This window comes from Epinephelus moara, chromosome 10 (genome assembly GCF_006386435.1).
Source record: "Epinephelus moara isolate mb chromosome 10, YSFRI_EMoa_1.0, whole genome shotgun sequence".
NCBI lineage: Eukaryota > Metazoa > Chordata > Actinopteri > Perciformes > Serranidae > Epinephelus > Epinephelus moara.
In genome coordinates this window covers 4,352,992-4,366,191 of record NC_065515.1, presented here as the reverse complement: position 1 = coordinate 4,366,191, position 13,200 = coordinate 4,352,992, and the positions used below count along the sequence as shown (strand labels likewise).

The 13,200-nt window shown below is 40.5% G+C and overlaps 2 protein-coding genes across 4 annotated transcripts in view; both read right to left on the bottom strand.

Annotated features, from left to right (window-relative positions):
• Positions 1-2,657, bottom strand: part of LOC126396689 (histamine H3 receptor) — an 11,097-nt gene extending 8,440 nt beyond the window's left edge. The window contains exons 1-2 of the mRNA XM_050054924.1: positions 2,151-2,657; positions 1,441-1,607 (exon numbers count right to left, since the gene is read on the bottom strand). Coding sequence (XP_049910881.1) covers positions 1,441-1,607; positions 2,151-2,388 — 405 coding nt within the window. The 5' untranslated portion in view covers positions 2,389-2,657. The remainder of the gene's footprint in view (positions 1-1,440; positions 1,608-2,150) is intronic.
• Positions 2,658-4,751: 2,094 nt separating this feature from the next.
• impact (impact RWD domain protein) overlaps positions 4,752-13,200 on the bottom strand; it is a 46,166-nt gene continuing 37,717 nt past the window's right edge. For 2 of the 3 annotated variants that reach the window (XM_050055519.1, XM_050055521.1), the window contains exons 10-11: positions 11,523-11,657; positions 4,752-6,979 (exon numbers count right to left, since the gene is read on the bottom strand). In XM_050055519.1, coding sequence (XP_049911476.1) covers positions 6,920-6,979; positions 11,523-11,657 — 195 coding nt within the window. In that variant the 3' untranslated portion in view covers positions 4,752-6,919. Of the gene's footprint in view, positions 6,980-9,870; positions 11,200-11,522; positions 11,658-13,200 lie in introns of those variants that run through there. The other variant, XM_050055520.1, reaches the window with a different exon arrangement.

The window sequence follows — 13,200 nt, the reverse complement described above, 5'->3', positions numbered from 1 at the left end:
CTGAATTTCCAACTGGGATAGTGCCAAGAAAAGCAGCTCATTTTTATGGAGACGTCGCTGAATTTCCAGCTGGGATAGTGCCAAGAAAAGCAGCTCATTTTTATGGAGACGTCGCTGAATTTCCAGCTGGGATAGTGCCAAGAAAAGCAGCTAATTCTTATAGAGACGTCGCTGAATTTCCAGCTGGGATAGTGCCAAGAAAAGCAGCCAATTTTTAGAGACGTTGCTGAATTTCCAGCTGGGATAGTGCCAAGAAAAGCAGCCAATTTTTAGAGACGTTGCTGAATTTCCAGCTGGGATAGTGCCAAGAAAAGCAGCCAATTTTTAGAGACGTTGCTGAATTTCCAGCTGGGATAGTGCCAAGAAAAGCAGCTCATTTTTACAGAGGCGTCACTGAATTTCCTGCTGGGATAGTGCCAAGAAAAGCATCTGTTTTTTACTGAGACATTGCTGTGTTTCCAGCTGGGATAGTTCCAAGAAAAGCAGCTGACTTTTACAGAGACGTCACTGAATTTCCAGCTGGGATAGTTCCAAGAAAAGCAGCTGACTTTTACAGAGACACAGTTGTGTTTCCTGCCAGGATAGTGCCACAAAAAAGCAGCAGTCGAGATATCACTGCATTTCCAGCGAGGATTGTGCCCCCAAAAGCGGGTATTTTAAGCCAAAACATGATCTTGTCCTGACAATAACCAAGTGGGTTGTTGAAACATGACATAGCTATGTAATAACGTACAAATGTAATGTATCTGTAGTCCGCAGAAGCATACAATGCCAACAATTTTTGGGTGATTGGGTTGCTCCTAAATGCCCACTGCTTCCAAACCCCACACCTCCTAGAAACTGTAACTTGTGGGATGCCCAGCAGTTCAGCAGATAGAGCAGGCCTCCTGTGTACAAAGGCTTTGTCTTTGCCACAGCGGCAGTGGGTTTGATTCCAGCCCGTGACCCTTTGCTGCATGCCATCCCCTTCACTCTCCCCTATCATGCTTGAATTGTCTTATCAAAAACAATCATCTTTTAAAAAAAATGTAAGTCTCAAAGCGAGCTGGCCAGGTGTTTATTTTAAATGTTGAAAAGCTCCGCCAGAGCGACAGAGGGCATTATGAAACTGTTTTCATTGACAGAGTAGTTCCCCTTAAATTAAATTATACTGGTCCTTATAGACTGCTGAGTTGCCTGCTAATGTCTGCATCCAAAATATTTACATACCAAATCACCCAGGCGGCTCAAGCTCTGTGCTCAAATTGACTGGACAAAATTAGAGATTAAAGCCAGACACACTTGTAAAGGAATAAAGCTGTGAATGTCAATGACTTTTCACTGCCGAGCAAACTGCCCTGGAGAGTGACACATTTTAGAATTGACTGTGGTACTACGTCTACGTGGTGTGTGTGTGTGTGTGTGTGTGTGGTAATGAGCACCTCTGCAGCCTGTACTTACTGCTCTTGTGACTGACAGGAAGCGGTCATAACTAATGAGGACAATGTTGAAGACTGAGGCCGTGCAGAGCAGGTAGTCCATAACCAGCCACACCTTGCAGAGCCCCTTACCCAGCATCCACCGGCCTGTCAGGTTGTAAGGGATGTACACCGGGATGCAGAAGGCACCTGGAACACACACACACACACATACACACACTGCATGTTGATTCAAACCGTCTAACATTCACACCTCTCCAGACCTCCAGACAGCCTGGATGTGAGACCCATTACATGTGACAAAAAAATTACGGGCTGCTGCTGTTACTGAGGCAAACCCCTGCATAGAAAAAGTGAAAGACATTTGAGAGGAGAGCAGCTTGTATTGGTTGTTTCATTAAAGAGAAGGGTCTAATTCATCTAATGGTGCAGATAAGAGCAGCACAACAAGAGGGGTGTGATTGCTTTACCTCCTTTACCTCAGTGAAATAAAGGGATGCTACAAATATCCATGGTGCACATGAATGAAGCAAAAAAAAAAAAAGACAAGGTCACAATAAACTCAGCAGTGAACACTAGTGACTCACTGTAATTATACTGTGTGTGTGTGTGTTTGGGGCGTGGAGAAAAAGCCCTTTTTTCATTCACAAGGAGGAATAAGAGATTTGAAAGAGCCAAATTTGAGCGACCTGACAGATGAGACACAAAGAAGAAGAAGAGGCACCAACTCACCCACGAGAAAATCAGATATAGCCAGGTTCAGAAAGAAGTAGTTGCTTTGGATTCTCAGGCTTTTATCCACAATAAAAGCCATTATGACCAGCGCGTTCCCAGCCACCACCACGACAACCAGTGTCACCATGAGGACCGATAAGATCACCGCCAGGTAGCCCGGGAGGACAGTCCCAGCCTCGGACACAGCAGGAGTCAAGTTGCCGCTGGAGTTGGTCTCCAGAATGTGCGCGCCCATAGTTAGAATAAAGCCAAAACCATCGTAGACCCTTTTGTTCCGTTTCACGCACAGAGTCCAATTACGCGCCCAAACGTTCCGCTCCACTTTACCCAGGAGTCAAACATGACTGGAGACCTGTGGTTTAATGGAAACACTTTTCCCAAATCTTCCATTTTCCCTGGAATAGTTCTGTGCTAAGAAGAGACACAAATTTAAATTAAAGATTTTTTTTTATGAAAATAATCTTAGATCCTCTGTGCGCGTTTCTCTCTGGTCAGCAGGTTTACAGTAACAGTGCTGGCTGCTGGATGTGCGGGTGTTGAGGAGCGCTCACTTGCTTTTGTCACCAATGTCAAGACTACTAGAGTAGAAAATCAGCACTATATCCGCTCCTACTTTCAAAATAAACGTCCTACAAGAACGTTTTGTGAGAAAGGGGAAGACGGTCAAAATATGCGTCCTAAAGCAATTTTCATGTCGAATTACGATGACTGTTTTTTCAACACATAACCTTAGAGAACATGATAATCAAAGCCTATATGTTTCCTCAAAGGCAACCAAAATAAAATGTCTTAAAACGTTTGTGTAAATGCACCTAAAACCATAGTGATGTGTCCGTTTTTAATCCCATCAGATGCATCCAAAATACAATTAAATCACTTTAAATTTCCCTTATGTGTCTGTTTCCAGCAAGTGCAAAGGTTTAATTTAGAAATGGGGGGGACACAACATGAAATAAGCGGTTTGGGGTCATCTGCAAGAAAAGTTTTAGCATCAAACAGTTAATTTTTGCAATTCTGGAGAATTTGTATGCACCAGTTTGAGCCTTTTTAGCATTTATGATGTACATGTCTTATATTTGTCAAATTAAAGTCCCTGCTACGCTCACATTTGTCGAAAATGGGTGGGAATGAATATGTTGTAAATGTCTATATACTGAGGGGCACGTGTCTTTTACACCCCTTGAAAATCTACACCCATGGCTGTGAGTAAAAGGAAGAGGTGTATAATTTTTACGCTTTTATTTTGTAGGCCACTCATCTTCCGGCCTTCCTCAGGTGATTTCTGCGCGCTTGACGTTTTGCCTCTTTGTCCGCGCAGCAGCTGATCAAAGGCTGAAGTCTGCAATCAGAAGCTGAAGTGGTCCAGACGCCTGAAGCAGGCTGAGATGAAATGATCCGAGCCGCTGCCAGCAGGATGTCCGCAAGGAGCCAGGCATCATCAGCTGACAGATATTTACACCAAGCATCAAGTCTAGTCATTCAGTCAAGTGATTCAGAGGTCAATGTCCACTTGACAAAAGCAGGAGACACCAGGAATTACAGTCCACTTCTTCCTTTGATGTTTCACCAAGATAATCACTGTTAATACACAAATCCAAACACTAAAATGAAGTATTTATAGTGTATGTTTTATTAAGTATTTGCATCTTATTTGTGTCTTAGATTTTTTGTATTTACACTCTTCCCACTTTCCCTCTGGATGAATACGTTTAGAATAATACATCTTATGAAGGAGACATTAGAGCATGAGCATGGAGAGTCTGTTTAATTTTAGAGGAGGCAACTTTCCCACAAATTCAGTGTTCTTCAACTTTTTAATTGTCTTAATGTTTTCATATGGAAAGTGTTCAAAATTAAAGGAATACCTCACCCCCCCTTATGATCATTTATATATCAACTGCTCACCCTGTGTTATAGTGAATTTGGCAAGAAAAATTTATCGTATGCCTCAATGTTAAACAAAGAATCCAAAAACAGAGGAAATTGAAAAAACATCATTATTAAAACGTGTTCACAAACTCTCACACAACTCGTTTCATATAATCCAGCGCTTATCTATTTAGTCGTATGATCAGTACTTCCTAAACAGTGAAATTTATCTATGCACATTTCAAAGCCAGACTCCAGTGACAAAAATAGCAATTTTACCTCACCAATGAACAAAGAGTCCAACAACTGGAAAAAAAAAATTCTTCATGAATTAAAGTCATTGAGGTCCAGTTTTAACAACATCAAAACATCAATTTAGAAACTCTTACACAACTCGTGCAGTATAATCCAAGTCTCATTTATCCAGTCAGTGCCTGTGTTTGGGAAGCACTAACCATATGACTGGAAAAATGAGACTTAAATTCTACTGCACAAGTTGTGTGAGAGTAATTTTTCAGTTTTTGGATTCTTTGTTCACTTTTCGTCACAAATTTAGGGTAACGCATGATGAGTAATCAATAAACAAATGGTTATTTGGGGGATGAAGTATTCCTTTAAATAAATAAATACGACACTGTGATATAAATTAGCATTGTGACACTGGCTGCAAGATTGTCAAGTAAGATTATAAAACACAATGTGACTCCATAAAGACAATATATCAATAAATGTATTCATATATTTTATTATTTTCCTCATTAACTGAACACTCCTGGTTTCCATACTTGCATACTTTGAAAGGAAATGTACATTTTTTGATTTTGCTGCAACAATCAAAGTCTTCGGCTCTCCCATATTCTCCTGTATGGATTAAATTTTAAATTGAAGTAAGCTCATTATTCTCAGCCCCGCGTATTATTTTAGCTTCATGAGTTCCTCACAAGCCTCTAAAAAACATAATTAAGGGCTGAGATGATGGGTTTGGCATGACAGCTTGTCAGGGAGAAACAGCTCTATTAAGTGAATTAGCTGTAATTATTCTCAATGGCTAGAATGCGCAGGCAGCTTTGTACACAGACATGGAGTAAATTTCAGGAATCTCAGCCTGTTGTTAGTCATTTGTGTTCTCACTCCAATGAGATGTACTTATTGGTTTTATTCCCTCAAGATAACTAAACACAGAGATAAAAGACTTTTATTCTTTATGTCACAACAGTCAAGTAATAGTGGTGAAAACACTGCCAGGTACGAGCCCTGGATATTTTTAGAAAGTAGCCCTCTGCTGCCAAAAGCCAACCCTGGAGTGGTTAATATGCAGAACGTGTCTTTCCAGGGATCAAGTGACACCAAAACGGAGAGGTGAGGCAAAATCCCACAGGAGCCGATGTGGGGTAAAAGCTTCAGTAGAACACACTACTGTGAAAAGTTGAATATTTAGCAATCTTCAACTGGATGTGCAATGCACTGAGGACAACGGGCATGTGAATTATGTGTGTATGAGTATGAGAGCGTCAATAAACCTCAGTGAACTTCATTTTGCTGAGCCGTGATCATGTTTCTTAGAAACGCTGAATGAATTGTGTATGAATTTCATTCACATGCCGATTCGGCTGAAAGCTGAATTAACACGTACAAGGACAAGTATTCACACATTTACATCAGGACGGAATGGAACATTACGATTTAAAATGAATGATGGAATAAAGATGTCTTCTCCTGAACAAAATCCTCCATTGAAGCTTGTAATGATGTGGCTGTCTTATAAAATGGAGACTGATCACTCTAGGATTTTTAGTACAAATCTCATGTTTGTTTTAATGAAAATATGTACTGTAAACATTTCATTTCAAGACTCCTCACATAAAACGGTGCAATATAAAGTCCGTCATAATTTTCAGTCAATTATTTCTAGTTGCAAGAAATCCCTGGTTGTTGTTATTAAAGGAAAAGTGTGTAAGATTTAGGGGTATTTAGTGGCATCTAGTGGTGATGACTGCATATTGCAACCAGCTGAAACTTCTCCTGGTTGAAATTCCCTCAGTGTTCTTTGTTCAGGAGGTTTTTACCAGGAGCCGACTTATCCGCAGTGGTCTATTCCTCCCCAAAACAAACAGACCAGGTGATAAAAACTGGTAAAAACACTGGATAAAGCATTTTCATGTTACAGATCAGTGTTTGTCCAACACTGTTTGGCATGTCTGAGACAGGATGCTATACTGTAAATGACCTAGCGTAAACTCTTATCCTGTAATATAAGGTGTGCGTGACTGGACTATTGTTATCCTGATGTGACTTGATTCTGGCCAAACTTGGTTATGTGAGGAGAAGCAATTGTTCTCCGAGCCAGTTGTCTGAATAACAGGAAAACCGTTGCTTAAGTGACAGGAAGCACCTTTTAATGTGTATTGGAGAGCTGTAGGTGTGTCAACTTAAACTGCATGTTTGTCAGACACTATACATTGTCATGATGTACTAATTCTTTGGCTTTCTCGCGAGTAAACCCTCAAAAGTGCAACTCCGCCTAGCAACTGCTAATGTGCCCTCACCTTTTTCAGAACCAGACGTTCAGGAGGTTTTTACCGGAGGTCTCTTCGTCTCCAAAACAAACAGACTTGGTGATTTGAACCCCTAAAAACGCTGAATAAATCACTTTCACATTAAAAATTGTTGTTTTTCCGATGCTCTCGTTGTGGAGGGGCTTCTAGCTATGATGGCTGATCCTAAGATACAAAAACACAATTCTTTTTTTCAGGTGATTATACACTTAAGAAAACATACTCGTATTCAATTTTTGTCAACATAACCCCATAAATCCGACACACTAGACCTTTAAGACACACCTGAATCACAACACTACGAAAATGTGTTTGAATAAAAGTCTTTCTCTCTTCAGAAATTCATTTCGTCTTCTTGATCTTTGTCCTTTTGGCCTTCGCTCCAGATTTGGTGGCCTCATCCTGGAAACGAGAAGAAAGGGTTAGAGAATGGACAGACTAATAATTATCTTACATTAGCACTGCACTTAATGGTACCAAAGCCTTTTCCATATTTAATATTTGAGTGCTGTTTTAAAGCTCACGACTCAATTTATGAGAGACACTTTCACCTGAGCTCCTGCTGCGTTTCCCTGCTTTACTGAAATGTGCGTATTACAATGTGCTGATTGGCATGTACCCTACTGTTCTAATGTATTCAAATAATTGCATCAAACCAAACATTGCATTCTTAAGTACTCTTATAAAACATCCTCTGCTAATTATTGCAGTGACAATGCAGGCTGGCCAACTTGTAGACCTCCCAACACTGTAACAGCCTTTCTGGACAAAAAACAAGCATAAATGATAATTCTGTTTCATACAGCCAAGTGGCAAATGTGGCAAATTTAATATGCATGCTTCCACTTCATATCTCATATGGTGTTTGCACCTTATGGTGTTTCGCAATGGGACTGTTAAGCAGTCACTCTCAATCATTTGTTGTCCCAATTACCATTAAAATATGTTCCTCCCCCCTTTGGGATTGGAGTTTTCTGCCCGTTGTGGCCGACAGGAAGTCGCCTCGTTACTATTTTTAATAAGCAACACACATGCTGCAAAATAACTGGCAGCAACCTTTCATCTAGGGAGGTCCTGAGGTGTGAAATTGGTGGTTCAGCTCTTTTTTTTAGTCTATTTTCTTCCTAAATCCAATCCAAGTGTTCACAGATTTTATCTAATTTTGCATTCCACCAAAATTGTCACCTGCTCTCTCTTCCCCAGAATTACTGTCCTGTTTTCAATTTACACTTCAACTCAAAAATACAAATGACAGGATGAGGCACTGGGACAGAAAGAAACTAACCTGAAGTGTTTTGTTTCTTCCTCAGACAATAGAAAGTTCTGGATTTCCATCAACAGCATCTCCTACAGATTAACCTGGTGTCCCTCAAGGGTCAATTCTGGGTCCTATTTTGTTTCCTGTGTATGCTTCTTCTTGCCCAGAGGGGAGCGTATCTATGTCCCCAGGGTCCTATGCTCCCCGGTTTGATATACTCTAATTATGACACATTAAAGAGACATTTCAAATAGTTCTATTTTCTCAGCAATGTTTTTTCTCTAGGTCAAATGGTCAGTAAATGTTTCCCGGGTCAATTATGTTGAAGTCGCCCACCTACAGCTTATAGCCCACTGATATTATACATCTTGAAACCTACACCTAATGACAGTTTTCTTGACTTTAGACACTCATCTCCACAGTGGCTCAATGGGTTTTAACCATTCGAACTGCATTTGAAACATCCATCTTCTTTCTGCCTTTGCAATTGAACTGCAAAATTAGCCCTTACCAATCTCTTACAGGAAAGACCCTGGAAACATAGGGATGGCGCCACTAAGAGTCTTGGCAACTAGTCACAGTCATGCTGTCTCCAGCTGACCAATTGTGTTCAGATTTTGTTCCTGCCTATGTTACTTTTGCTATAAGGTTAAAGGGACCAATGCACACACTAGCTGCTTGCTAGTCACATAAGTAGTTGTATCAGTGCCGCTGGACATATCTCTGTCAGCAGAATTCAACACGTCTCCTTTCATGGGGCAAAATGGACAGCCACAAAGCACTTCCAACTCGTATAAAGGCCAACTCGTAAAATGGGCAAGTTATGGAGCTTTTAGCATGCTATCACCGAAACAAACACATTAGGGTGCATTGGCACAAAAGATATGTGGTCAAATGCATCCCAGAGCACCCTGGCAAGTGGTTCAGGTGATGGAGGGCCTAATTTATAACCACTGTGAACTCACCAAAAAGAACTTGAACTGTGTGTACGCCACTTTCTAAACATAACTTGGGATTTATAAAGAAAAACTTGAGTAAATGTGCGTAAATTTAGGGAAACTCTGACCCACATTTTGGAGAGTGGAGAAATTGGCGACACAGATGGTGAGGTGGTGAATTGAAGCCAGATTGTGGAATTAGACGTGAAAGGAATCATTATACATATGATCTCTCACACATTTAAAGTCACCTCATATCACACATTTCATATGAATCACTACATAAATATTCAAATACAGTAGTGTTTTTTGTGTTTGCTAGGCTGTGGCAGGTGACAGGATTCAGTAATGTTCGGCTTTCCTTTACCCAATAAGCGTGAATATACTGAGGCATTTTCACCTCAACCACGTTAACCAGGCTAAATGATGTTATCTTGGGTTTCTACAACTGAAAACGTTAATTTCATCAGACACCATTAAATATTTGCACTGCGCTGACAGTTTTCAATAATCTTTTCTAATACTGTGCATATACTGTATCATCTCGTACGATATTTGTTTTCACACAGTTTTTGCAGTGGTGTAGTGGTAGCTGATGAGGTGGGTGTACTGTGTTACCGATGAAGAAGTAAGCATACTCTCCTATATATTACAATGGCTTTTTAGCTGATAGGTGTGTATACTTCAACTGGATAGAAAAAGAAGTGGGTATACCCCGTATACCTGAGTATACCCTCCACTACACCACTGAGTTTTTGAGTGTAAAATGGCTGCAGTGAACACGAGTGTGCTGTCAGGCGCACAGAGCACACTGGAGACACTGCTGTACTCTGCTTCTTTAGCATCCACCTTTTAGATATGACCGTTTTTTAAACAAAAATAAGTGAGGTTGTGTCCTGTTTAATGAACTTACTGCATTAAAAGCAACAGCAACATGTTCTCACTCGCCGCCTTTTCTTTAGTTTGTGACTCCACTGCCCACCAAACAATAGGCGATATGTTTTCTAACCTCCAGCTCACCAACAAGCACCGATTTCTGCATCAGGAATATTTGTTTTCTTCTTGGCCATTGACTCACCATTAAGAACCATTGATCACACTCTGCCTAACTCCCTCATTAAGTTTTCTAAAGTTTGGGGACCTTTTTATTGAACACATCAAAAGGACGAGGAGTCAAGCTGACGAACCACATCGGACTACTTCATTGCATTGAACTGTACACTGTGCTTCAACTTACCAGGACACTATGTCTTCGCTGGACCTTCCCTGACCACTCATGGTCTTTACCCCATGGATGCTACTTCTCTGTCTGAACCTTTTTGTGGACACATTTTGAACTGCCGTATAATTGTACTGTTTTTGTTTCTCTGGCTGGCAGTGCGTTTTCATTGATGTTATAACTTCTTATCACTTTTATTATTATCTATTTTTTGTTTTTGTCATTGTTTTCTTTTTTTTCTGTCCTGTATTTTTATGTCCATGTTTGTGTATTGCCAGTGTTAAAAATTCAGAAATAAAATTAATGAGAAAGAAAGAACCATTGACCAGCTGGCTCAGGTCTATGCATTAATATTTATGTTGTGCTTTGCATTGATCATTTATGGTTGAATGTGGGTGTGTAGAGGGCGGGATATGAGGCTGGCCTATGTGCCTACAATTCCAAGTTGATTTGGGATTTATGAAAGAAAATTGTGTACTGGCAGGCGTACGCACGGCTTTATAAATCATAATATTTTTTGGCATACGTACATTTATTTATTATTATTATTATAATTTTGTCCACTTGTGACCAAGACGCATGTTAATACCAGACGTAAACAAGCTCTTGGGAAAAAACCCTGCAGTTGTGTCTTTTTTTCTGAGACCAGGAGCACAAATTCATACAATTTGAGACAATAACTTCAAAAAGCGGTCTTGAGAACAAGATTTTGAGTACTGCAACACAGACTGAAACTAAGCAGTGTGTTTTAGAATAAATTTTTAACTGTTACTGGTCATTTTTAAAGCATCTCACGGGCTGGAAACAAGCTATTCTGCAGAGGTTTTACGTCCCTCCACCCACATGCAGTGGCCTCTAATTAGTTGTCACACAGTCCAGGCTTGACGTCCACAGTGGAACGCAGCCTTTGCTGTCAGGATGGGAATGAAATCAGGTTCAGATTTTTACAGTGACTTGATGGGGTTTTGAAGTACTTGTAAGAGTAGGTCCGCAGTACAGTACCTTTAATCTATACGTGACAGCAGCTCAAAGGTCAATCATGTTATCAATGGAATAACTTTGCAGAACACAAAGATGACTTCAAAGCAGACTGGACCTAACTTCAGGCTGGTGAAAGCGAAGAGAGTGTGTTTGATCTTCAGAACATGTGGCAACCAGACACTTCAAATGAACCAATATCCCTAATGGGACAGCTACTGAGGAGTTACTGTGGAAACACAAAGAAAGCCAGACACTCTATATTATTATAATATGTCTCAAGATAATCTGTAACTGCGTGCTATCTGACAGTGTTGAAAGAATGTTTCTCTTCTGACCTTCAGACTTCGGCTTTGGTTGTAAAAAGGCAAAAAAAAAGTAATTTTTTGGTTTTCAAATAGTTGGATGAACATAAAGGGTAAAGGTCAATTAAACTACAAGATACCAGATGTTTCCCAGCTTCAGAGCGCTGACAGCAACATCAGACTTGACCAATGATGTGTCAGTGGAAGATGACAGAGCAATATGTAAGAGACCCAGAGAGTGTCTCACCGTGGAGGCAGTGTATCCTTCCTCCACCAGGATGTTTCTTGCACAGTTGTTGATGTGTTTGAAGCGGTCGGGACCCAACAAAATACCTCCGTACCATCGAGACACGACCACCATGACATTACGCACGTCCAGGATCTGAAGTGAGAGACAAACACGTGGTGAAAGTGACATGAGTGTGAATTTGAAAAGCTGGCAAGAGATGAACACTAGAAATCGTGACACAACACCCATCCCCTGGCAACAGTTTTTAAATGCAGTCAGATATTTCACACCAGATGTGATACGGTGGATGAACCTTCATTAAGTGTATCTGGCTCAGGCCATCAGCTGTCAGTCTAAAGCTGTGGGAATATTTCCCTATTTGGCAGCCTTCCACACAGTTAGATGAGAAAATTTAATTTCACTTTCATCTTCGTGTGTCACTATCTAGCTCTAGGAAATGTTTAGCTAAGGTTAGCACAAACACTGGAAGGTTCAAGGTTCGATTTGTCATCCATAAAATCACGGAGGTTACAGCACAGCAATCGCAATCAACAAATGCTGTTTATGAACATGGGCGGATTATGAGACAACGGGCCCCTGGGCACAGATATAAATAGGACCCCACCATCTTTCCTACGTTAGAGCAAGACACACAGACTTTGTGAAGGTTTTGCATCTCTTCGTAGTCGTTATGCATCTCTCTTCAACTCTCTCTGTGGTCATTTTGTGTCTGTCTGAGGTCATTTTATGTCTTTTTGGGCTGATTCGTGTCTCTTTGTCCATTTTTGTAGTTTTTATGTGTCTTTTGCATCTATCTGTGATCTTTTTTGTTTCTTTTCAGCCTCGTTTGCACCAAGCAGTCCGGTTAGTTCAGCTTGGTACACATTAATACTTTTATTTTTGTGTATCCATTGTGGAAAGTTGTGGATGGTACAAACAGAACTGTTCCATATGTCCCCATTTTTGGTCCCCCCTCTGTTGGGGTACTAAGCACACTGATCTGATACTAAAAGCCTGAGCTAGAAACACTGTTCTCTGTTGACTGGTCAACAGAGAACAGACACTGGTTACAGTGGTTACAGACACACATGTAACCACTGTTCATTCTGTGGAGAGTTTTACATACATTAGTAAACTTTAACTATAAAATGAGAGGAAGTTTTGCAGCCTCTTCATCTTACTATATAATGATAAAAACTCTGTCTGTTCCAATTTTCTCTCCTCACTGACTTGGTCAATCCATGTGAAATTTGGCACAGTGGTAGAGGGTCATGGGAGGATGCCAATGAAGCAATATTACATCAATTGGCCAAAGGGGGGCGCTATAGCAACCAACTGAAATTGCAAACTTCGAATGGGCATATCTCATGCCCCGTATGTCGTAGAGACATGAAACTTTGCACAGAGATGCCTCTCCTCATGAGGAACACATTTGCCTCAAGAACCCATAACTTCCGCTTTTCCACAGATTTTCCACCATTTTGAATTTTTTGAAAAACACTTCAAATGGATCTCTTCCTAGGAAGTTTGAGCGATCTGCATGAAACTGGGTGAACATAATCTAGGGACCAATATCTAAAGTTCCCTCTTGGCAAAAGTTGGAAAACTTACTAAAACTGAGCTTCTATAAGGCAATGAATATTGCGGAGGGCGTGGCTCATCACATAAAGGTGTATAACATCTCAAGGGTTTCACC